This window comes from Pinus tabuliformis, chromosome Q, assembly GCF_031772625.1.
Source record: "Pinus tabuliformis cultivar Carrire ecotype Pingquan chromosome Q, CPIR1, whole genome shotgun sequence".
NCBI lineage: Eukaryota > Viridiplantae > Streptophyta > Pinopsida > Pinales > Pinaceae > Pinus > Pinus tabuliformis.
Window position 1 is genome coordinate 804,070,826 of NC_142296.1, and position 13,918 is coordinate 804,084,743.

Below are 13,918 nucleotides of genomic sequence, written 5' to 3' on the forward strand. Positions count from 1 at the left end.
AGTCTCAGACACTAATGAAAACTTGCTATCATTCCAAAGAGTGCCCAACCCTATAGGGGCTCCTCGGGCTGAGACAACTATTGCTTTACTTTTATTCTAGAGCTTTTTGCTTGTTTGGAGGAAGTCTGAGTCCTCCATCTTAGTTTCCTGGAGAAATAATATGTCCGGGGCTTCTATTCTTATTAAGTTTCTTATGGCCTCTTCCTTAATTTTGCTCCCCATACCCCTACAATTCCAGGAGACTATTTTCATTATTTACCTTTGCTCTACTGGGCTCCCTTGGAGCCTTGAGACTGGTTTCTTGCCATCTTCGGCTTTTTTGCTAACAACCTCTCTAGAGTTGGTTGACTGCCCTGTAACTTATCCTTGTACGTTTCCTGCTCTCTTTTCTCCTGATCTGTTTTGCGTCCTCTTGTGGATCTCCTTACAGAGGCTTTGGAGTCACCTATTTCTCGTTCCTCCTCTAAGTCTTCTGACTCTTGGTCCTCTTCCTCGACTTCGACAGGGATTCCTTTTGAGCTTTCTACAACACTTTCATCCTTAGAAAATATAGACAGATTACCTTTATCTGGAGACATTGCCTTTTGGTCCACGTCCTCTTGGATGTCCTTTGGCTGCGAGTTAAGAGGATCGAACTTGTTTTCTGGAATAGGCTTGGGCAGGATCTTCTGATCAGAGGCCTAGTGAGGACCTTTGCCATTAGTGCCTCCCGACTTTTGTGTCTTGAAAGAAGTTTTGGTGCGCTTGACTTGATTCCAGTCGTCCTCCTTCCCCTGCACAGCCTCGTTGTTGGTTGGGCAGCCTCTGGCGAAGTGGCCATAAACATGGCATTTCTAGCATTTGAAGGGCAGCTGCTCATAGTCCAGTTTCTGCACATGCGTCCAGATTCCGACATTGATTTTGATGGCCTCTGGCAGCCCCACCTCTAGATCTACTTCTACACAGATCCTGGCGCAGTCATATTGGTCCATATTGTTCGCTCGATGTATAAATTTCCCCAGGGAATTTCCAATGTGCATCAAAGAGTCCCAATTCCAACAATGAACTGGGATATTTGGAAGCCTAACCCACACCGGGACTGGTTTGGGCACATCTACTGCTGGATCAAAGTCTGGAGTCCATTTATTTAGGTATAAACCTTGAGGGCCCATGAAGTAGGGGCTGTTTTTGAAGATCAGATCTTTGTCAACCTTTGAAGTGAATTCGAAGAGGAAGAATCCTCTCCCCAGAAAGTAAGAGGTAACACTTTCTTTGATCAACGACACCCAGTTTCTGTTGACCCAGCTCTCAGTGGTTTTGGGGGATGGCCATAGCCCAGTGAACTGGCCGGTGAGAGCCCGCTCAGCCAAAGATAATGCAACCTGTATTGGGGTTTTTGGAGGAAGAGAGATCACAGGTATATCGTCCAATTTTCTTACGAACTTCGCAGCTTCAACATTCTTCTTTTTTGAAAGCCCTGCTAAGAGCCGATTAAAGGCCTCAACGGACGAGAGCGGTGGAGGAGGAGGGAGAGGCGCCTGGGGAGTGCCCAACACCTCCATGGGTGCGAGCCCTAAAGTGCGGACCTGTCACGCGATCGCAGCAGCAGGCAGCAGCGCGGTCCAGTGGTTTGTTTGAAATTGCTTTGTTCTTGTTGCTCTAAATGCTTAATGATTTAAAAATATAATCTTTACTCACGTCTTATCTTTTCAATTCTTTGAGTTTATGAAAAAAATAGTTGTTCATGGTATAGTGCTAAATTAGATTAGAAAATCCAAAAAATGGCACATCTTAATGCATCCTAACACATTATTAATATAAACAATAAATATAACATAATAATATATTATTAATAGATTGATAATAATAATTTGGACAAAACTATCTATAAAATTCAATGTCAATATGTTAAAAGTGACATTAAAAAAAATGTTCTTCAATAATAATCTCATTTAATTAATAAAAGTGAAAAGTTTTATATTTAGTTTTAAAGTTAAAAAAGGGGATATCTCATGCATCATTATTTATATTAGGAGTCTCAAATTGAGATTAGAGTTTTGATCTTAAGTATAATTACACCTCAAAATAGATGTTCTCAAGGCACTTGAGAAGTTGAGTGACTCTCATAGAGAGTAGGGATTTAGCCAAAGGTGAATTTGGGCAGCATAAAGTTTTGTATAGGTCATTGTACAACTCCATATAGTCATACAAATGTCAATATAGTATAGATAGTCCACAAAATCATCTTTATAGTTTGTATGACCAAGTTGTACAATGGTATGGTAGCTTGTACTTTCTTAGTAGGTAGTTTTAATCAATTTTAGGTGGTTTTGTAATTGTGCAATTGTTTGTAGAAGCATGTGGAGGTTTCCTTGCAAGATTTTCGAAGCAATGAAAAGTTGATTTTGAAAGAGTAATTACTTATATATGTGAAACTATTTTATGCCTTCACTATTTAATTTTTAACTATTGTGTGATTGATGCTATGGTCTAACATTTAATTTAAGCATTAATTAAATGTGCGATTTACTTGTTTAATTGACATTTTAAGGACTTTGGTTACCTAGGCTCATAATTTTTACATGGTATTAGATAAATTTTCTTTAATTTTCCATGGTATTAGAGAAAACTTCTTTGATTGAGATTCTCAAAGATTTGCCATGGTAAATTAATTATCGGAATGAAGGACCAATAGTTAGATAGTTTCAAGCTTTTATTTTGAGATTTAGGAGTTTGCTCAGTCTATCTTAGAGATGGCATCAACCAACCTTAGATTTAAGGACATATTGGATTGTGCTTTGAATTCTTGTCATGGAAGGTGTGGTTTACACTCTTACTAGAAGAGAATGATATTTGGGATATTGTCAAGGACATCGTGGCTTTTCTTATAGATTTGCAGCAATTCAAAACTCACAACAAGAAGGAAGTGAAGGAAAAATGAACGATCTTGGATTCTATGAAGGATCATTTGATCCCTCATATATTCAAGAAGAATGCATCAAAGGAGATGTTCGATGCTTGTGTTAGTTTCTACCCAATTGAGAACATAAATAGGATAATGATAAGATCATATCCATAGAGATGATTGGATCAAACTCAGTCACTAGTTCCATTATGAAAATCAAACAAAGTTATGATCAAATTGCAGTAGTTGGAGAGAATATTGTAGATTCAGATCTAGCGAACATGGTACTAAATGGATTCACAGTTTCATGGGAACCATTCTTCAAATGTATTTGTTCTTGGGAAACATTCCTAACTTTGAGAGGGTTTGGGATGATTGTATCTAGGAGGAGAGTAAAATGGAGTCAAAGGCCATAAAAAATGATGGCAATGAAAACCTATCTTCGTTTGGTCAGTTAAACAAGGGTAGAGGTAAAGGGTTTTATGAGGTAAGGAAAAGATTGATGAGTCAATTTTAAAACCAAGAAAGGACTTGAGGAAAATCAAGTGCGTTTTTCATAAGCGTGATCATTATGCATCATAGTTTCTGAAAAAGAAAAAGGGTAAGGGAGGAAACAATAAAAGTTGGTAGTAGTGCTTGTAGAAACTCACTGAACAAGTTTGTTTCCAAGTTTGAGAAGGATTTCTCGATGATATATTTCCTTTCTATTGGCATAGTTATGAGGGATGCATGGTATGTGGACAGTGAGGCATCATGACTATGACATCATCTCAGTAGTTATTTTCTATTTTGAAGAAGAAAGACTCTAAGAGCATAGTTTAAGATTGGTGATGATGCCAAATACCTAGTAGCAGGTGTTGGTACTATTCCATTTCAGCTTGAGTGAGGTAATTATTTAGGTTTTGATGATGCATTATTTGTTCTAAGCCTCAAGAATAATGTTCTTTTAGTTTTAGTCATGGAGCTGTTGATAGTGCTGGACCCACCAACATGTCAAGGGTGTTATAGACATATTTGGGCACTACAACCCCAATCACATATTTCCATAAACCAAGGGTTCTCAAACCCCTAAAAGTGTTGTTTCAAACCCTAAAGGATCAAGGTCAACTGATTACATCACTTCCCAGAAGTTCTCCTTGAAAAACTACTCAGAACTGGTCAAAATTGAACCATACAGATTACTCCATGCTGAGGGTGCGATTCATCTCACCTGTTACACACAAAGGGTGCGATGAATACTGCAAAGCCCTTCTGTAGGGTGTGATGAGCGAGAGCAGACAAATGGCAGAGGCAGTTTTCTAGGTGGAAACTCAGAGAATCTTCTAGAAACTGCTCATATGACACTTGCCTCTCTGAATTCGCCCAGGGATGAGTAAGAGATCATGAAATATCCAAGTGGAACCATGTTGTGGGGAAAAATGCCTATGCAGGACGATCCTATCCACCTAAGGTGTGACAGTACCTTAGCAACAAACGAATACAGCTACTTCGGTTTCTTCCTTTATGAAATGTGAAAGAGGGGAGATTGGTAGACTTACCGTTGTCTTCCGGTTGTCCCTCGATCTAGATCCTCTTCTCTTTGGGTGTCCACAGCTACTTGCCTCCTCGCTTGCTCAAGAGAACAACTACTTGATTTCCACGAGATCACAAGAGAACAGCTACCTGTGATAAGAGAACAACTACTTGCGACAAGAGAAGAACACAACACAAAGGCAAATATACATGTTCATAAATGATTCAGGATTAGAAGTAAATCAAATATACTAATGCAAATCATACAAAATACACCAGCATATAGGAAAGAACCAAGAAGCTTTATTGATTGATAAACAAGGTTCAGGAAGAGATACAACCCATAGGGCTCCAACCCAGCATCTCCTTCCCAACAGAATGGAATTGCTTCTTCAGCCCCTTTCAAAGCATAAACACCCAATGATCCAACCACAAACTAACAACAATTCTTTGCAATCACAACATTCCAGCCCCCTGATCTCATTGAGGAGAGATCTATATATAGGAGTTTTGGAGAGAGGATGAGTCAGCTTGAGGCTGGTATGAAACTGACTAGTGTCCTCTCCCTCTTCAGTTCTTGAGTCCACTTGGAGGTTCTTGCTTCCACTTGGAGATTTGGAACCTCTTACTCATCACCAGTCGAATTCCCTGATCCAAGTGTCATTTTGGAAGCTTCCTGGGCATTGACACCTTGAGAAATGAGCCTGCCACTTGTCCAGTTACGCTCAGCGCAGGTAGCCTTCTTTGCAGTTGACATTCAACGCAGGTAGACAGTGGAGCAGTTGACATTCAGCGCAGATGCTTAGTGGAGCAGTTGACATGATCCAGAATTGGCCTGTTTTTGAGTGTTTTCAGGTGGAGAACTTCAGTGAACTGCTGTGGTTTGCTGGCCTTATTCCTATAGGGGTATGAACAACATGTTTAGGGACTTTGGATCCCTTGATTATGGACATTTCATGCTCAGAGATGCAAGGCACAAAAATGTCTATAACAGTTACCCCCTAAAGTATGAGGCCGTTTATCGGGTGAAATGCTTTATTCAGGAGAGTTCGAAGTTCATCCATTTGCTGGGAGGAGACCTGTAATAAGATACAATACAATACATTATGATTCATACTGCTTTCATGATCTAGATGAGGCGGGCATTCCCATGCTCAGCTTTATAAATTCATTTTTGTACATAGAACAGATGATCGTCTGATGGTAGACTGATAATTTTGGCGAAATTATCATCCTTTGAGTAGGATGATCATCTGTTGCAATGATGTACATGCCAAATGTCTTTATTTTTTCCTGAATATATATCGCAGCCCGGATGGATGAAACTAGATCCGGGGTCTTCAAACTCGTTCAATCTTCACTCTAAGTACAAGTCGATCCATGTGAGAATTGCGCTGAAGTCGAACATGGAAAGACATCGCTTGATTGCCGGTCAATGATGTAAACCATTAAAAAGCGCGAGAGGAATCACCGATAATGATAATGACCCTCAAGGTACTGCAGTACAATTCACGTGGTGTGAATAAAGGACTTGGCGTCGAACACCACACAAAATCTTCTGGTCGAAGGTCATTGATGTATACCTGTCGCCGGAAGTGAGAAACTTGCCATTGAGGCATGCAAGCTTCAAAGTACTGAAGGGGTTGTTCCTAGATCAACTTCTTGGATAATGAGCTGATGTCGACAAGAAGCGATCCGTCAAAGGAGGGCCTTAATGAATCCCACATCAGTGACACGGAATGGAGCTAATGATTTTAATGGAGGTGAAAACAATCTGTGACATATGATTCAGGGTGGCGGTCATGAATGGATGAAGGATAATGTATGGCAGTGGATGGGACCCGGTTGACTCTTTCTGAACGACTTCTCTTGAACATATGGTGACACTGATGCGATGGATTGGTAGCATTACCCCAAGTATGGATGGTATGGCGAGACCATGGTGATGTGACCGGTGAATGAAACAACCCAACCCGATTGTGGTACGGAGAAAAAGTGTCATGTTCAAGAGCGACCTGCTACCATCAAAGTTTTCTTGATTTTTCCCAATTTTTCCCCAGTCATTGCTGACCAGTACCTCTTTATTTTTGTCAAGCTTGAGGAGGATAACATATGCTTGTTCTATAACCTGCCCTTCGGGCAAGCCCATCGCTATGTTTTAACGAGCCTAGCGATAGTGAAACTCGTTCTCGTCTAAAGACAAGTTTGTCGCTATTTAGTGATTTTAATGAGTCTAACGACAAGGAAAACTCGGTCCTTTTCATTTTTAGAGAGTCTGAAAAGGTACATAAAGTTAACTCCAAAATTCCTTTTTCGTCATCTAATCCCTTAAGTCCGAAAAAGTATAAAACAATACAGAAGGGATGAGTTTTCGATAGTTTTAACGAGCCGAAGAAACAAGAGCTCAATCTTTTTGTGCAATAATCCCTCAGGTCCAAAAAAGATTAAAATCTAGAGGAGGGATAACACTTCCGGTCGTTTTAACGAGCTGGAAGGCCAAAACTCGGCAATCTTTTCATATTTTACGAGTCAGTTGAAAAGAGCTTAAAGAAGACTCGTCTTTTGAGGAACGAGTGATGAACAGGGTTAGCAGCAGATTCCAGGTACAGGTTGGAATTTTCCAATCACGGCAGTGTCACAAGGATGGCTAGGTGAAATCACTCTTCGCAGCTGTTCTTGAAAATGGGTAAACAATCATATGGAGGTGAATGATCGGCCAAATGAAAAGTGGAGGTGACGGTGCACAAACACGACCAAGGCTTTTATGGTTGATCAGGTTACATACTCAATGGTTATTTACCGGGATGGGTTCATTTTTTAACGAGCTTGAATGCGCCAAAACACTGCTCAATCTTATGTTTATTTTTTAATGAGCATGAACTATGTGCTAAAACTGCCCGGATCTCGCTTTTCTATTTTTTAACGAGCATAAATTCCACGGTAAAACTGCTCGATAATACCAGTCATATGATAAGAGTGTCTCATGTGAGATTGCTATTTTTTATGGAGCTTCATCTCACTACGCTTTGCTCCACATCCTTTCTTTATGCAAGTTCGGAAACGGCTAACCCAAAAAACAGATAAATAACCGCTCTTTACTTGCACTCCAAAAGGTTTGCATGCCCCCAGGCATAAGACAGAGTTTCAAGGTTACCTCTACTTCTTTTCCACTAAAACTTTCGTTTTACCGGGAGAGGCTTACCTCTTTCAGGTTACCTAAAGATTGTCTCGTTAGACAAAACACTTCCTCGGCTTACCTCTTTCAGGTTACCTAAAGATTGTCTCGTCAAACAAAACACTTCCTCGGCAATGTCTACCGAAATAGACAAAGGTGAGCGACGGTTCCCGTCCGCCTCACATAACTTTGACAAAAGAATCCTATTCTAGAACAACCCTCTTTCCTCTACGGACGGGGTACGGACTAGTCATATTCTCTTGCGGAAACCTACTTTATACCCAAAGTTCTCTGCCAAAGCAGACCAGGACGCATGCCCCCTGGGTTCCAGTCATATCCTCTCGGATTACTCGCGCTCATTAGGAGGACGGACCGTGGGTTGAGACACTTCTTTCGTGAACAAACCATTTAGGGATGGTATATGACTATTTGCGATGTGTGATCCGGGAAACGAAAGTTGGTCCACGAGCTTGACCATTCTTCCTTCATGCGGAAAACACATTACTCTGAAGAGTGAGGAGACTATGGCTCCCATGCAATATATATAGTCTCGTCCAAGGAGTAGGTTATAATCCAAGGGTCCTTGAACGACCATCACGTTCATTTGAACGGTCTTCCCTTTCAATGTTATTGGCACATTGGGGAGGATCCCTAAAGGGCGACTGGTTCCCTTATCAAAGCCTGATAGATTTCTCATCTCAGGCAAAAGCGCAGGCGAACCAAGCGCTTTCCAAGCAATAGAGGAAAGGATACTCACAGATGCCCCTTCATCAATAACTGTACCAGCCATTACCATTCTGTATATTTGGACAATAATTCTGAATGATATGCTAGTTGGCAAGCGGGGTCTGCCTAGTTGGTTCCAGTCAAAGGACACAACCAGGTTGCTTGGTGGTGGGACCGAGTAAACGGCCGGATAACGCTCTGACGAACTTCCTTCCTGCGATAAAGGAATGGTGGCATCGCCCCCTTGATCATCAGAGTCAGTGCCGATGAAGAGAATTTGGACGGTGTCGTCTTTATTCTCCTCTGTGATGGTGTCATTCGAAGATAGAGCCTCTGAAGGCAAAACCGGGTCAACTGCCGTTTCAACCTTTAGACTTTCGTCAGGTATGGATTCAGACGGTTCATCTTCAATGACAGGTGCTTCGGCTGACCACCTGGGCAGGTCAACCGGATTCTCAACTAGCGAGGGACTTGGCAAGAGTTTTTGATATCCAGGAGGAAGATTCGCTCGTAATATCGGGCGATCTTCCAGAACTCTTTTCGCCTCGTCTAAGAAGGGACAACGGTGGATGGCGTGATCGCCTTCACACAGTCTGCAGGGAAATTTAGCTTTCCCGCTCTGTCCTGGAGCTTCACTCCCACTAGTTGACGGTGAACAATCGACATGGCTATCAGAGGTTAATGCTACCGAATTGTGCAAACGGGGGGACCAGTCTCTTAGTATCCGAGGGATACATGGACAATCTCTATGGAAGTGGTCTCCCCTGCATGTGACGCATGGTGATTTAGGCCTTACGAGTGCTGTGTGTGGATTTTTGTTAGATGACGCTTGTTTGCCCCCAGTCGCCTTAGGCTCCTTCTGCTTCTTTTCTTTCTTCTTCTTCTCCTTCTTCTCCTTAGGAACCCAGTTCTTTGACCGACCAGTTCCGTCAAGTGAAGAGGAAGGAGGAGAGGAAGATGAAGTAGAAGGTTGGGAGGCAACTCTTGTCTGATCTAACTGTTGACTCAACTGTTCAGGAATGGTGGTATTCTGAACGACATTGGTTGAAAAGAGCCAAACTGGTAGACCAATTGTCAGTCCTGGAAGCGACAATTTGGCCATGTGGGGCGCACCAACATCTCCCCAAGAGGAGAAGGGACTAGGATTCCCACCAAGGGGGACTCCTTGGTTGGTGTGCTCCATCTTTTCAACCTAAAGATCAACGCGGGAATAAGGGTGATTGTTCCGTTTAAAATAAATTGTTAACGACGCTTTAGACACAACTTGCTTTTTCAGTTTTAAAGAGTCAAGAAAAAGCTAAAGATGACTCTAGTCTCCTTCGATGTTTTAACGAGCCCGAAGTGACAAATGCTCGGATGGACTTTTTCTGTTATAGAGTCTGAAAAAGGCCAAAAGGAACTGCTCTGGAGATCTAGGCAGAGGGTGTGCCAAACTTTTCGCAAAACCACATACTTTTTACGGTACGGGTGGTTGATCTTCGTGAATGCTGTGTTCACTGCATTGCGATCAGTAGGGTGGCCGACACGGCTTCCTAAGGATAAAGGATATATGCCTATAGGGGTCTCCCAATATATACGCGACGGTACGTGGGAGCACAAGTCCGTATTAGCGCTATCGTCCCTCAGGAGGAATCACCCACCTTCTTCGAGATCGACAGTCACTAGGTTTAACGACGCCGGAACACGTCTCTACCTAGACCTCTATGTTGTGCGTTATGTTGCAAAGCGTTGTTAGGTTCATTCAGTTTATTTTAAGTTGATATTTTTTAAAGTTTGTCTTTTAGGATCACCACGAGATGTATGGTACAATTCCTAAATGCAGCCTAAGATGATAAGCAAGCTTTATAATCTTTCAACCTTGAAAATCCTAGCTACTAAGGGAAAAGAGAGCGACTATCTTTTCTCAAAGAGCAATCAGCACACTCTAATGCACTCTTCCTAAAACATGCAAACTCATCAAAATGCAAATGCACAATGCAGGTGTTTGTTTTCCACTTTCTTAGTATAAATGCCTACAAAGAAAGCTTTTTGTACAACTTTGAATTTGCTTTTAAATGACTGAGAAATAAACAAGTTTACTTTTTCCAAAATCAGCAAGGGTAGAAGAGATTACAATCACTTTGCGATTTTTCGAAAGAAATACTCGTTTAGACACTTAAAAGTGACAAATTCAAACCAATAAGCAAAAGCAAATGATAATCAAACTACAAAAAGCCAATGAACTCTCTCCTAACATCACAATCAATCAATCAATCAGATCTGAATCAAGGGCTACAGGATGACTATTTCGCTCATGCAAAGGAAAACTGTAATTGACGCCACAAACACATAAAAACACTTACAGTATTTTTGTACAAAAATGAGGCGGAATTCAAGCAAAGAAAAGGGGCTATCAGAGGTGGTACCTATGCTGGTTAAAGGCTGCAAAAACAGAGATCAAAACAGGGCAAAAGACAGCAAGGAACCCCAGCTGCACAAGGCCACACTGGTTCAGCGCAAGTGTAACACTGTCAGTTTGACATTCAGCGCAGGTAGCCTTCACGGGACCTGCGTTGAATTGCAGACTGCCTTCACAGTGTCTGCGCTGAAAGGAGAAACTCTCGTTTCTCTTGGTTTCCGGGTCATAAAATGCTAAAAAATCAACTGTTTCAGGCCAAATCAGAAACACAAGCAAGGTATAAACAGAGGGATGCTTTGAGAGGGTACTAAAGACTATCACAAAGGATCATCAAGTCATTTGTGAGTCCATTGTTAAGATCATAGACAAAAACCCAGTGAAGGATCAAAGCAACAACATTCTACTTTGCAAAGCAGTTCGATTGTTGCCGTTGAGTCTATGAAGTAAACAATGACGTAAACACAAACAAAATGACTAAAAAAAATTCTTCCCCAGCGGAGTCGCCAATTTGTTGTGGGGAAAAATGCCTATGCAGGACGATCCTATCCACCTAAGGTGTGACAGTACCTTAGCAACAAACGAATACAGCTACTTCGGTTTATTCCTTTATGAAATGTGAAAGAGGGGAGATTGGTAGACTTACCGTTGTCTTCCGGTTGTCCCTCGATCTAGATCCTCTTCTCTTTGGGTGTCCACAACTACTTGCCTCCTCGCTTGCTCAAGAGAACAACTACTTGATTTCCACGAGATCACAAGAGAACAACTACCTGTGACAAGAGAACAGCTACTTGCGACAAGAGAAGAACACAACACAAAGGCAAATATACATGTTCATAAATGATTCAGGATTAGAAATAAATCAAATATACTAATGCAAATCATACAAAATACACCATCATATAGGAAAGAACCAAGAAGCTTTATTGATTGATAAACAAGGTTCAGGAAGAGATACAACCCATAGGGCTCCAACCCAGCATCTCCTTCCCAGCAGAATGGAATTCCTTCTTCAGCCCCTTTCAAAGCATAAACACCCAATTATCCAACCACAAACCAACAACAATTCTTTGCAATCACAACATTCCAGCCCCCTGATCTCATTGAGGAGAGATCTATATATAGGAGTTTTGGAGAGAGGATGAGTCAGCTTGAGGCTGGCATGAAACTGACTAGTGTCCTCTCCCTCTTCAGTTCTTGAGTCCACTTGGAGGTTCTTGCTTCCACTTGGAGATTTGGAACCTCTTACTCATCACCAGTCGAATTCCCTGATCCAAGTGTCATTTTGGAAGCTTCCTGGGCATTGACACCTTGAGAAATGAGCTTGCCACTTGTCCAGTTACGCTCAACGCAGGTAGCCTTCTTTGCAGTTGACATTCAACGCAGGTAGACAGTGGAATAGTTGACATTCAACGTAGATGCTCAGTGGAGCAGTTGACATGATCCAGAATTGGCCTGTTTTTGAGTGTTTTCAGGTGGAGAACTTCAGTGAATTGTTGTGGTTTGCTGGCCTTGTTCCTCTAGGGGTATGAACAACATGTTTAGGGACTTTGGATCCCTTGATTATGGACATTTTATGCTCAGTGATGCAAGGCACAAAAATGTCTATAACAAACCAAGAACTATCAGTGAAATGACACTAATCAGAAACCCAGAAGCTGACTCACCTCTCTGCAAATATCTATAAATGGATCCCTCATCCTAGAGATCAAGAGGCTGGAATTTTGTATTTTGTAAGGAAGTGTTGTTGGTTTCTCCGTGAGACATTGTATTGTTGGGTGATCTAGATTTTCATGAAGTGAAGAGGGCTTTCATTCTGGGAGGATGGCCCTAGATCAAACAACTGGGTTGTAATCCTCTCTTCTACTTCTATCAATAAAGCTATTTGAGTTTTCCTCCATATGCTTGCTTATTTCTGAATCTTGTATTTGTGTATGCATTTGTATGGTTAATGTACATCTGATTCTACATTGTTTATCGTATCATAGATCTCTATGCTTTGATGGTATTTTGTTGCTTTGACTCTACAGGTGTTCTTTGAAGCGGGACAAGTGAGAAAGGAGTGGTGAAGCTCTATCAAAGGAGAGAGGAAACAAACAAGGAGCCAAGCGAAAGACTAAGGTTGGTGCTCTCTACTTCTCTCTCATCTATCTCCGATAAAGGAAAACACAAGTTACTTTGAATTATTTGTTTCTAAGATAGCTACCCGTCTTAGTGGGACTAGCAGATCCGAATAGACACTAGTTTTCCCGGAAACAAAATGGCGACTCTGCTGGGGAGAGAATATTTTGTTTGTTTGTTAATGTTGTTTGCTTTATAAACTACAGACGGAGCCTAAAGTTAAGCCAGCTAGCCTTCAAACTGCTTTTGTTATGCAATTGCAAAGTAGATCAACGTTGCTTTAGTCAATCTGCGGGTTGGTTTATGAACTGAACGTCTGACTTGAAAACATCCTAAGGGCCCTGGTGGTAGCTCAATGACCTCATTAGATCATACCTCTATACTTTGTGTTTATTGTCTATCATAAGCTCATCCTAAATCCCTAAACTTAGCTGCAAACTATGGGTGAAAACCAAGCTCAGTCTCGTCCCTGGACCATCACACTATCTCTCATTGGTAGTCTATGCATCGCACCTCCCGTGTGCTGCAGGTGAGATGCATCCCTGTTTCCCTTAAGGACATGTGTGATGATTGAATGGGACTGTTTCTCTCTCCATATTTTGGTTTTCTCTTCATTGTTTTCAGCTCTATTAAGTAGTTTTGTAGCCTATGATCAATATACCACTGTTAAATCCTTCTTCCTTTACATTATTCAGCCTCCATTGATAAGGAATTGTGAATGTTTTTTTTATGTATTTTTCGTCATTTACAGTCCTCCTTTGCAAAAAGTAGCTTAATTGAACTATCGTCTTTTGATTTGAAAGTGTCACAACTGTCATTTTCAGTCAAGAAAAAGAGTGTCGTAAAGTCTTCCTCTTTTAGATATTTGATTGTACTTTTGCCATTGTATTTGATTTGAATTGTCAAATCTTTGAAGTGTCGAAAGCAGTTTTCCTTTCGTTGTTTAAAAGTGTCGCTTTGAAGAAAGTAGTTTGGATCTGTACTTAGTTTCCTTTTTTCCATTCACACATTAAGGAAGAGGAAAAAAAATACATGCATGTGCATTTACATTTAGACTGCATGCGGAAATAAATTTAAGAAAAGTGCATTTAGTGTGTGCTCTCTG

At 41.2% G+C, this 13,918-nt stretch overlaps 1 protein-coding gene across 1 annotated transcript; it reads right to left on the bottom strand.

Annotated features, from left to right (window-relative positions):
- Window positions 1-833: 833 nt before the first annotated feature.
- Window positions 834-1,541, bottom strand: LOC149221932 (uncharacterized). The gene has a single exon (XM_089387514.1). The coding sequence runs from the start codon at window positions 1,539-1,541 to the stop codon at window positions 834-836; it is 708 nt and encodes a 235-aa protein (XP_089243640.1).
- Between the last annotated feature and the right edge of the window lie 12,377 nt (window positions 1,542-13,918).